The 12,498-nt window shown below is 37.6% G+C and overlaps 1 protein-coding gene across 1 annotated transcript; it reads right to left on the reverse strand.

Moving 5' to 3' along the window:
* Positions 1 to 1,203: 1,203 nt before the first annotated feature.
* Positions 1,204 to 10,705, reverse strand: LOC110455790 (low-density lipoprotein receptor-related protein 6-like). Its single transcript, XM_021506156.1, has 5 exons — positions 10,540 to 10,705; positions 7,017 to 7,188; positions 6,530 to 6,748; positions 1,679 to 1,797; positions 1,204 to 1,594 (listed from the first exon to the last, which is right to left on the reverse strand). The coding sequence occupies exons 1-5, from the start codon at positions 10,616 to 10,618 to the stop codon at positions 1,209 to 1,211; spliced, it is 975 nt and encodes a 324-aa protein (XP_021361831.1). The 5' UTR covers positions 10,619 to 10,705; the 3' UTR covers positions 1,204 to 1,208.
* Positions 10,706 to 12,498: the final 1,793 nt, after the last annotated feature.

Raw genomic sequence — 12,498 nt, forward strand, 5'->3', positions numbered from 1 at the left:
ATTTAAGCAGTCAGAGCAAAATATTCCAACTTAATATTATACTGTACTACAAATATTTCAATCGCAAACCTTGTCGGCTCCATCTGTTGATGCTACCAGCCAAATAATAGTATATAATGGTATGCTTTTCGGTTCTTCTGCAGAGGTTATGGAAGTATTTGACATATTTGTCCCTGTGTACCTTGTAAGTAGGTCAAGGTAATTTTCCTTAACAAACTTTGTCGGTTCTATCCCAAGAAGCTACCAGCAAAATCTTATGAATCCATGCATTTTGGTTTTTAAGAACAAGTCGTTTGAAATGATGTTAACCTCTGTGACCTTTCAAGTACGTTATGGTCATTTCCATTCGGAAACTTTGGTGAGCTCTATCGCAAGAAGACACCAGTCAAATATTATGATGATATGCCTTTCAATTATTCAGAAGAAGTCGTCTGATGTATTTGACATATTTGACCCCGGTGACCTTGAAAGAAGGTCAAGGTCATGTTCATTCACAAACTTTATCGGCCTCAATCCAAAGAAGTTACCAGCAAATATTCAGTAGCTTTCAGTTCCTAACAAGAAGTCATTTGAAGTGTTGGAAATATTTGATCCCTTCATCTTCTTTCTCAAAATTTGTTGCGCTCTATTCCAAGAAGCTACCAGCCAAATATAAAGAATTCTCTACCTTTTAGTACTTAAAAAGAAGTCGTTTGAAGCATTCGACATAGTTGACCCCTGTGACCATGAAAGAGGGCAAGATCATTTCATTCTCAACCTTTGTCGGGCTCTATATCTAGAAGCCACCAGCTGAATATAATAATTGTATACCTTTCAGTTCTTCAGAAGAAGTCGTTTAAAGTGTTTGACATATTTGAACCCTGTGACCTTGAATGTAGGTAAAGGTAATTTGCATTCGCAATCTTTGTCGAGCATCACCCCAAGAAGCTACCAGCCAAATATTAAGATACTATAACTTTCAGTTCTTCAGGAGAAGCTATTTAATGTGTTTGACATGTTTGACCCCTCTGACCTTGAAAGTAGATCCTGGTTATTTTCATTCTCAAACTTTGTAAGGCTCCATCCCAGGAAGCTACCAGCCAAATATTAAAATTATATGCTTTTACATTATTCAGAAGAAGTTGTTAAAAGTGTTAACATGTTTGACCCCTGTGACCTTGCAGGAAGGTCAAGGTAGTTTTCATTCTCAAAGTGTGTCGTGCTCAATCCTAAGAAACTACCGACAGACGACGGACGCTGTGCCATGACATAAGCTCACTTGCCCTACGGGAAGGTCGACTTATAATTAACAAATCTTTCTGTGGAAGCTTACCGTTTTTCTGTACATTTTCATGGTAGACCCGAATGCCCATTGGGTTTAGAGGACTAACGGCGACCCGTTTGAATCCGTCACCTCTTAATTTGTTCACTTTGTTGATAGAATTTGTTCCCCAGTCAGTCCAGTATAGGTTATCCTCGAACAAAGTGATGGCAAATGGATGAGATATACTTTGGGTATCATGAAGAACTGTATAACCAGACCCACCATTTGTATCTACAGACTTGATCGCATCAAACTTAGCATCTATCCAATACAGGCGCTGATCTACGTAATCTGTAAAAGATGAAAAAGCATCATGAACCTTAAATCAAGGCACACCTTGTGTGTTCTACAATATCACAAATATCCCTTTCTTACCCAATGTAAGACCGTTTGGCCACGCCAGACCTTCATCAACAATAACACTCTGGTGCTTTCCGTTAAGTCCACAACGAGAAATCATAGGCTTCTTTCCCCAGTCGGTCCAGAACATCCATCTACAAGTAAAAGCATTATAATAGATCATGATCTAATTCCTCTTGCCCAACTTAAATGAACTCGTGAAATTAATTTATCACAGACACGTGACACCATCGTTTCTAAACATCGTAGTGTTTCAGATTCGTAGAACAAGACAATACAGGTAATTAAATTGAACGTGAGGGTCATGTAACTGCACGAGGCGTATATATGACTTGTCAATTGTAAAGTGGCGGTCCAGACACGGACAATATTGTATATGTGTAAATGTTTAAGAGCGCACATTGTTTTTGCAGGTTTCAATACAAAGCAAGAGTGATGGATGTTCTACCTGATTATGATAAAACAAACGGACCGTCAAAGGCCATACCCATACATTGGTGTTCAGTTTATACATTTTAAGTAACTATGTTTTTTAAATGTCATGTTTTCTTCATCTCGAAAGACTTACGGTAATGGATGTAGTCACTGTAAAAATCAAAGACATCAATTGGAATCTTCCCTACACCAATAGAACAATGTGCAGAGATGTCAATGAAAGCAATAATGAACTTTTATAGACTCTATTGCTCCTCCTCGAACTTCTATATGATTACACATCAGAAATAATGTTTCCCTTATTATCTGTCTGTTTACATACGATAAAACCCGAATAACGAAGAGGCCCAAAAGGCCTGTATCGCTCACCTGGATATATGTTTAAAGTACTTGATATGAAGCAAAGAAATAGCACTGCTTGGTAGGTACTGTATGTACATATGAACTTTCAGAAAGATCAATCCAGTATTTCTCGAGATATAGCAAGAACAAACTTAAAATGTCAAAATCCAAGATGGCGGCCTGGTGGTCATTTTGTTTTAATGAATACATCCTAATAGTAACAGGCACTACTAGACAACTTGATGGAGACAACATTGGGATAAAATCTTTAATTCCTATTGTAGGAGAAGGATTTCAAAGGTTTTACCTCTATTTCCACTATTAGGCCCCACTCCTCTGCCCTGGGGCCACACCCACCGTTTATACAAAATTGAGTGCATTTGACCAAAGGATCCTCCAAACCAAATTGGGATGAATTCCCTTAATCCCTATGGAAGAAGAAGGATTTTAAAGGTTTACCTCAATTTCATTTCATTTTTCATTTTCATTTCATTAAATTTTATTGAAAAATCAAAAGGATTGGACAACAGGCTATGCCTATATAAGTCCTCTCTTAGCCAGAATTACAAACAAATAAACTAGATATAGAAAGAAAGAGAGAGAAATGTTACATGAAGTAGTTACAGAAATAGTGATGCAATGGGAGTAACTTCCACAGAAGTTATAATTAAATAAATTAATAATAAATAAGCCTCATTTATTGTGACCAAGGAACCCCCAATGTTAGACAGCAAGAGATCCACAAGCAACTAGGGATTCTGACCATACAAAGTCCTTAGCCATACACTGGCTTAGGTCATTCACCCTAGCAGACCTTGGATCCTCGCCATGCAAAACTAGGAGATTTTTGGTAATACAATGTATATAGTTAAATATTTTCAGCAGAAGTCATCATTTTTATCATCATCATCCAACCACCTACATTCATCAATTTATTTTACCAATTTATAATATATATCCTTACGCTAGAAGAAGGCTTTTAAAATGGTTACCTCTATTTCCATTATTGGGGCCCTTTCCTATGCCCGAAGCGGAGCCACACTCACTGTTTATACAAAATTGAGTGCCCTTGGCCAAAGGGTCCTCCAAACCAAATCGGGATGAAATCCCTTAATCCCTATGGAAGAAGAAGGATTTTAAAGGTGTACCTCTATTTCCCCTATTCGGCCACACCTATCTGCCCCAAGGGGGGGCCACACCTACTGTTTATGTAAACTTGAGTTCCAGACCAAATTAGAATAAAATCCCTTGGTAGAAGTAGGATTTTAAAAGTTTAGCCTCTATTTCCCCTATTGGGCCTTCTACTCTGAACCAAGGGGGCCACACCCACCGTTTTTACAAACTTGAGTGTTCTTGGCCTAAGGATGCTTCAGACCGAATTGGGATGAAATCCCTGTATCCCTATGGTAAAAAAGGGATTTTAAAAGTTTATCTCTATCTCCCCTATTTGGCCCCACCCCTCAGTCCACAGGGGGTCCATACCCAACGTTTATACATCATTGAGTCATCTTGGCCCAAGGATGATCCAAACAAAATTGAGATGAAACCCCTGCATCCCTATGGTAGAAGAAAGGATTTTAAAAGTTTAACCTCTTTTTCCCCTATTGAGCCTTCTCCTCTGCCCCAAGGGGGGCAACACCCACCCTTTATACAAAATTGAGTGCTCTTGGCCTAAGGATGCTTCAGACTAAATTGGGATGAAAAGCCTCTATCCCTATGGTAGAAAAATAATTTTAAAAGTTTAGCTCTATTTCCCCTATTTGACCCAACCCCTAAGCCCCCAGGGGGTCAACACCCACCGTTAATACATCATTGAGTCCTCTTAGCCCAAGGATGATCCAAACAAAATTGAGATGAAATCCCTGCATCCCTATGGTAGAAGAAGGATTTTAAAGGTTTATCTCGACTTACCCTCTTCAGCACCATCCCTCTGCCCAAAGGGAGTCCACACCCACCATTTATACAACATTGAGTCCCTTTGGCCCAAGGATGCTCCAGACCAAATTGGGATAAAATCTCTTATTCACTATGGAAGAAGAAGGATTTTTAAAAGTTTACCTCTATTTCCCCTATTCGGTCACACCCCTCTGCCCCCAGGGAGGCCACACCTACCGTTTATACAACATTGAGACCCCCTGGCTAAAGGATAATCCAGACCAAATTAGGATAAAATCCCTAAACTCCTACGGTAGAAGAAGGATTTTAAAGGTTTACCTCGATTTCCCCTATTGGGCCCCACCTCTCTTCCCCCAGGGGGGGGGGGGGCACACCTACAGTTTATGCAAAATTGAGTTTCCTTTGCCAGAAGATGCTCCAGACCAAATTAGAATAAAATCCCTGGTTCCTATGGTAGAAGAAGGATTTTAAAAGTTTAACCTCTTTTTCCTCTATGCGGCCACACCCCTCTGCCCCCAGGGAGGCCACACCCACCGTTTATACATCATTGAGTCCTCTTGACCCAAGGATGCTCCAGACCAAATTGGAAAGAAATACCTTTATCCCTATGGTAGGAGAAGGATTTTAAAGGGTTACCTCTATTTCCCCTATTCGGCCCCATCTCTCTGCACCCAGGGGGCACACCTACAGTTTATGCAAAGTTTCCTTTGCCCAAAGATGCTCCGTTTATACAAAATTGAGTCCCCCTTGCCCAAGGATACTCCAGACCAAATAAGGATAAAATCCCTAAGCTCCTACGATAGAAGAAGGATTTTAAACGTTTAACCTCTATTTCCCCTATTCGGCCCCACCTCTCTGCCCCCAGGGGGGCACACCTACAGTTTATGCAAAGTTTCCTTTGCCCAAAGATGCTCCGTTTATACAAAATTGAGTGTTCTTGGCCTAAGGATGCTTCAGACTAAATTGGGATGAAAAGCCTTTATCCCGGGATATGGTAGAAAAAGAATTTTAAATGTTAAGCTCTATTTCCCCTATTTGGCCCAACCCCTCAGTCCCCAGGGGGTCCACACCCACCGTTAATACATCATTGAGTCATCTTGGCCCAAGGATGCTCCAAACAAAATTGAGATGAAATCCCTGCATCCCTAAGGTAGAAGAAGGATATTAAAGGTTAACCTCGATTAACCCTCTTCAGCACCATCCCTCTGCCCCCAGGGAGTCAACACCCACCATTTATACAACATTGAGTCCCCTTTGCCCAAGGATGATCCAGACCAATTTGTGATGAAATCTCTTATTCACTATGGAAGAAGAATGATTTTAAAAGTTTACCTCTATATCCCCTAATAGGCCACACCCCTCTGCCCGCAGGGAAGCCACACCCACCGTTTATACAACATTGAGTCCCCCTGGCTTAAGGAATACTCCAGACCAAATAAGGATAAAATCCCTAAACTCCTACGGTAGAAGAAGGATTTCAAATGTTTAACCTCTATTTCCCCTATTCGGCCCACCTCTCTGCCCCCAGGGGGCCACACATACTGTTTATGCAAAATTGAGATTCCTTTGCCCAAAGATGCTCCAGACAAAATTAGAATAAAATCCCCTGATCCCTATGGTAGAAAAAGGATTTTAAAAATTTAACCTCTTTTCCCCCTATTGAGCCCTCTCCTCTGCTCCAAGGGGAGCCACACCCACCGTTTATACATCATTGAGTCCTCTTGACCCAAGGATGCTCCAGACCAAATTGGGATGAAATCCCTTTATCTCTATGGTAGGAGAATGATTTTAAAGGGTTACCTCTATTTCCCCTTTTCGGCCTCACCCCTCTGACACCAGGGGGTCACACCAACCGTTTATACCAAATAGAGTCCCTTGGCCCAAGGACAAAATCCCGTAATTCCTACATTAGAATAAGGATTTTAAATGTTTAACCTCTATTTTCCCTATTTAGCCGCGCTCTTCTGTCCCCAGGAGTCTACACCCGCCGTTTATACAACATTGAGTCCCCTTGGCCTACGGGTGCTTCAGACCAAATTTAGTTAAAATCTACTAGGCCGTTCATGACAAGTAGCGTTTTAAAGGAACAGTTGACGGACGGACGACAGAAGCTGCGCCATGGCACAGGGCAGGAGCTAAAAACAAATGAGCCAAGAATATGAATACACCAACAACGGATGTTTAGGAGCTCACCCATGTAATGGATCAACAACAATGGCACGCGGTGCATCCAATCCTTCTGTGACAAGAATCCTACGCATTTTGCCATCATAGGTCGCAACCTCAATTTGATCAGCTGCAGAATTTACCCAATACACATGGTTATAAAGCCAGTCCACAGCAATGCCTTCCGGGGTCTTTATGTCGGAAACAATAACCATCTCATCAACTGCTGGGCCATTCACTATTTTTCTGGCAATGTTTGGCATTTAAAATGTATACTTCACGGTGTATATCATAGTTTTGCATTCATCTTATTATCATCTAAATATGTTTATCAAGACATTGAACATGATTTTTTATAATCGAAACTGAGAAAAAAGAAAGTTTGATTCATATGAATTGACTCATATGTTCATTGTCTTATCTGAATTATTGTGATACCAAAAGAAATCATGAGTTTTAATTTCATATTTTATGACATTCAAGAACGTTATTGATTCATATAGATAAAAATTACCGAAAGAGCTGGTTAGAGATAACATCGGTCCAGAAGAGGTAGCCATCATGATAGTCGAAGTCTATTGCAATTACATTGGACATGTTCCCGAAAACAATCTGCTCCAGCAACGTGTCTATTTGTAATGAACGGATATGTGATCGGTCGGCCCACAGCAGATACGGACGTATACCTGTATTAATCAAGGTCTTAAACTCAGTTATATGCAAATAGTTTCACAAATTGTAGGATCGGTTTCTTCAGATTCAAGAATATCAAGGTAAGCTTTATTCAGAGGAATATGACATTGTATAGCATTAAGAATCCCAGTATCACTACAAAAACCTATTTTTCTAACATGATTGCTTTGATAAATCCTTTCTAAAAAGAAACCCATGCCTTGTAGGATCTATAAAGATACATTAACAAGAAGATAATGGACAACAATGTTCTGAGTATAAATTGCAGCAGGGCTAGTTTTTTACAATAAAATGTGTTGAAATGAAAAATAAAATGTTATTATGTTCATTTTAAATTGCTGTTTGAGCTTGAACGATAAAATTTGCTTTACGTTGACATCAATTTTGTTGGTCAACCACATAAGTGTAATTTGTAGGCAAATACAGTATATATATTTGTAATGTACTTTGTAGGCAAAGCCAGTATATATATTTGTAATGTACTTTGTAGGCAATTACAGTATATATATTTGTAATGTACTTTGTAGGCAAATACGGTATATATATGTGTAATGTACTTTGTAGGCAAATACGGTATATATATGTGTAATGTACATTGTAGGTAAATACAGTATATATATGTGTAATGTACTTTGTAGGCAAATACGGTATGTATATGTGTAATGTACTTTGTAGGCAAATACAGTATATATATGTGTAATGTACTTTGTAGGCAAATACAGTATAAATATGTGTAATGTACTTTGTAGGCAAATACGGTATAAATATGTGTAATGTACTTGGTAGGCAAATACGGTATATATATTATATAATGTACTTTGTAGGCAAATACGGTATATATATTTGCAATGTACTTTGTAGGCAAATACAGTATAAATATGTGTAATGTACTTTGTAGGCAAATACAGTATAAATATGTGTAATGTACTTCGTTGGCAACTGACAGTTTTACTACACTTGGATTTTTGACTATCTAAACATTGAATTAAATTGTATATTTTTTAATATTAAGGAATTGGTACATATCTAAAATTGTTTACAATAAATTAATCGTCCTATTCGCTCAAGGTAGTCAAAATAGTAGCTCACATTTAATAGCTTCCGAAATTGTTGATTATGTTATAAATTGAAATATTTTCTGTATATATTACTTTTTTAATATTTAAACCACAATGAGGCGGGATCCAAATCGAATCTTTCTTTGCAATAAATGTGTCAACAGTTAAGTTATGACAATAATTAGTATAGATTAATATAGAGGTATGCATCATTTCTTATTAAGAGATGATTGATGTTTAAGTTCAAATAGCATCAAAAGACAAATTTCAAGCTCAATACCTAGATTTTTGTTTGGAATGTTAAACAAGTCGCGTGCGAGGACTATGCATTTTATTTCGGACTCTAGGAATAAATTCAGGATATGAAAACGTAGTTTGGTGATCCATTTTGGGTACTGTCACCTTATTACTCATTAGTTGTTAAACAATTGTAAATATAGCCAAACCGAAAATAAAAACCTGATTTGAAAATAAAATTATTGTTTTACCCATATGTTTTTAAAACATTACCTGAATACATATGATATCTATAATAAGACTATTTTTCTCTCAAAGTTTATTATCAAACACACGAACTCCGAACAGTCATATAGAATGATAAGATACAAATTACAATGTTGATATCACAGTATACAAACACACTATACAATCAGTCCTAACTAGAACTGTAAGCCAAAGGTTTACTAATACCCCCGCTCTTATATAAACCAGAACTATACGCTAAAGACTTACTTATGCAAATCAATATAGTCTCCCACCAGTAATGAGTTATGGTAATCACTATTTTATTAAAAACAAAATTAAAATAACAAAAAAATAAACAAGTATTTCGCACAAAGGGGCATAACTCCATCAAAAAGGGTCGAAATCCCAAATTAAAATGGCAGTGCACAACTACATAAGATACCGATCATTCCTGCAAAGTTTCAATGAAATCCACCTGTTAGTTAAGGAGGAGTTGCACGGACAAATATTTCGCAAAAAGGGGCATAACTCCATCAAAAAGGGTCGCAATCCAAATTAAAATGCCGGTGCACAACTACATAAGATACTGATCATTCTTGCAAAGTTTCAATGAAATCCACCTGTTAATGAAGGAGGAGTTTTCCGGACAAGTTACTGCGGAGGACAGACATCCAGTCATCCAGACAGGGTGATTCCAGTATACCCCCCAACTTCGTTGCGGGGGTATAATTGAAAATGACGTTTACCGTGATATTTCGTTGTAACTTGATCCTGCAAGATGTCATGACTTTTAAATTACCGCACAATTACGTCTAAAATTTAGTCTACAGTAGTTTTTTTATTTGTTTGATACGCCTTAAAACATATCTGTATTTGGAAAACCGATGTATTCGTTCCTGTCCGTGAAATACTCTGTGGATAATCAGAAATACGTGAAAAGTAAACACTTATTGGAAAATATTGCTTGTTGTAACAGAAAGCCAAACAAATGCGTTTGCTTGAGACAAATCAATCTTCTTTTAAAATGTTTAAATAATGAGAAATCAATGTTGTTAGTACACCTAATCGTGTAGAATATAGCAAAATCGGACAGTTCTTATCTAACCTTTTATAACGTTACAAGTTCAGGCTACACGAATTTGATTCTTAAACTAATATTTGTGAATTGTACCAAATTAAATTGAAGCTGCACGTCTGTGTATTTTCTGTCTTAAGTTGTACAAGTTATACTAAAAGTAGCATTTCATCTCCGACATTCCGACATACGGAGCAGTAACCCCTTAATTCCCTACCACTTACACATATCCGCCTTGAACTTCCTATCTCACTTCTCCTGCTGTATTTCTGCTTAAAGCTATGACCGAGATTACTTTTGTTTAGTTGTGGGGCTACTAGAGTAGAATGTATATAAATTGCACGTTACATTTACGTTACCAGTCTGATAAAATCCCAAGCATTGAATATAATAACCAATTGACTGAAAGGGGAAAAATATATTTGAATTAAGAAATGATGACGTCTAAGGCAATTTTGACTCTTAAGGTTCAAATTTGTTTTTTTACTTTTAACAGGTTTTTTGTTTTTTTAATTTTGTAATTTTTCGATGAAATGATATTGTGAATAACATGGGTGGTTTATTTTAATTCAAAGGCTTATTAGATCAGTGATTTGTCTCAGAATTCCTTTTATAAGATTTATGCAAGTAAAGTGATTTGTAATATCCGACGTACATTAAGTATATACAGGTATTACGATCAGACTACATGCCCACAAGCTGTAGTGTTATCGGCCAAATCTATATTTCGTGGTTCAAAAACTTACCGTTGTCTGGGACACATGTTACTGTTGAAATGACCAGAAGAACTGCTACTAGTCCAATTAGCCAATACAAGGACTTCATTTCCCAATTTTTCACAAACTGTTACTGAATTTCCTCGCGAACCGGGAATGTACAGCCTCCCTCTAACACAATAGATAGGCCACTCCGTTGTCATGACGACTTTCGATGGTTTGAGGACGTGACGTTAAATAGAAACGGAAGACGCTGCGGTATTACTTAAAGCAAACAACTTTCAAAAAGTATACGGTCATTGATTTTCTGTTTCTGAACGTCATAGGAAAAACAATTCTATATTTACGGAACTAATGAGAAACTGTTTTGTAGGGATGGCACACACTGACTGTTTGATACGTTACTTATCACTTATCACACCTGTAACGTCGTGGAGTGTGGTTCCAGTGTTAGTGTATTATATTTGATCAAAGGTATATTCTGGTTACTCCATCTTGGATCCGTCTGGTCCTGGCTCTTGGCTCCTTTGGTTGTTCTGATAACTACTCAACTTCAACAACAACTCGAGACAGAAATACAATTAAACTTTGATATTTAATCAAATCACAACTTCATATCTAGAAACACTGTACACAATGGCATCCTTAATTAATATATAATAGAAATTGAGAATAACGACGGAGTGCCGTTATAAATAAAAGTGATGAGTAAGTATCCTTAAAGGATACTTAAAAAATAGTAAGGGCTAAGTATCCTTAATATATTGTAACATTTTCGGACGTGGATTTACCGAAGTAGGTCTTAATATTGGAAAATGTTTTATCTAAAACCTTTCATAAATAATGATCATTAATTTATGTCTAAGTAAAATATACTAGTACAAAATAGCTAAGTATCACACGTGGTTAGGCGTTTAGGGGTTTAGCTGGACTTTGGTAATAAGCTTGGTTGCTTGGAATATGTAGGAGGGTAGGAAAGCCTGGCCGCTTGGTTAGGAGATCATGTGCGAACTCCGTTGAATCTGCCGCGGGATACTTTTATACTCTTCTCCAAAACTTCTGACCAATCAGAATTTAGTATACTCGGGTCTCTCGGCACGGAACACTTTAACTAAATGACTCAATAAAGCCCGAGAACACCGAACGCACATCTGCAATAGCGGATGAGTCGTCTGTTTGACAGGGTTCGCATAGCATAATCATGGATTACAACCAAAATACAACCAATCATGAGTGACAACATATCAACCTATAACGAGAATGTTCTCAACATACTAGGCTGTTGTATCTACGAGTCGGTACCGTAAGTGATTATTCCAGCCGTACGGAACAGAAACATGCGAGTACATGCGAGAGCATGATTCTAAATAAAGCGAACGACTGACGAAAACACATCACCGACTCGATGATCCTAAACTTGTAAACACGAACTGTTTTCAATCGAGACAATATTAAATGGTATCATAATTAGATAACTTGGAACTTAAAGACATTTACTATACAGTTTGATTATGATAATAAATGTAGTAGACAAATAACGAAGTTATTTATCAATACACAGACTATAGCAGGTAGGCAAAAGTACAGTCGTTACACACTCTTGTTTTATCATGTGTACAGAGGACAGGTGTAGGGGGCAGGGATGTGAGCGTTTGACAGGCACAGAGATGAGTGTATGCATGACGTGTTTTGGTAGTATACTGCAAACAGGTGTGAACACCTACGGTGTCTTGAAGGAAACATCTACCGGTTCATATTTAACCATATTTCATCATATTAACTTTCATTTCATTTCAACAAATTTTATTCATGATGTTGTGTGAATTGGATCGAACAACAATGATATTAACTTTAGGCCTTGCGGCCCATCAGTACATACATATGTTAATGCATTACATAATAAACGATGGCACGACAAACAGTGCAAAGTGACGAGTGAAGTACATACCCTGTACAGGTATGCTTAATTAAATTCTCAATTTATTTGCT

The sequence above is a fragment of the Mizuhopecten yessoensis genome, unplaced genomic scaffold (assembly GCF_002113885.1).
Source record: "Mizuhopecten yessoensis strain PY_sf001 unplaced genomic scaffold, ASM211388v2 scaffold8381, whole genome shotgun sequence".
NCBI lineage: Eukaryota > Metazoa > Mollusca > Bivalvia > Pectinida > Pectinidae > Mizuhopecten > Mizuhopecten yessoensis.

Bases quoted from the DNA above. Each gene is read 5' to 3' on its own strand.
- LOC110455790 (XM_021506156.1), bottom strand. From the start codon at position 10,618: ATGAAGTCCTTGTATTGGCTAATTGGACTAGTAGCAGTTCTTCTGGTC. The intron at 1,798-6,529 runs GTGAGCTCCTAA...TTTTACTTGTAG, and splicing joins GTTGTTGATCCATTACATGG to ATGGATGTTCTGGACCGACT. The intron at 1,595-1,678 runs GTAAGAAAGGGA...CATCTTTTACAG, and splicing joins GCCAAACGGTCTTACATTGG to ATTACGTAGATCAGCGCCTG.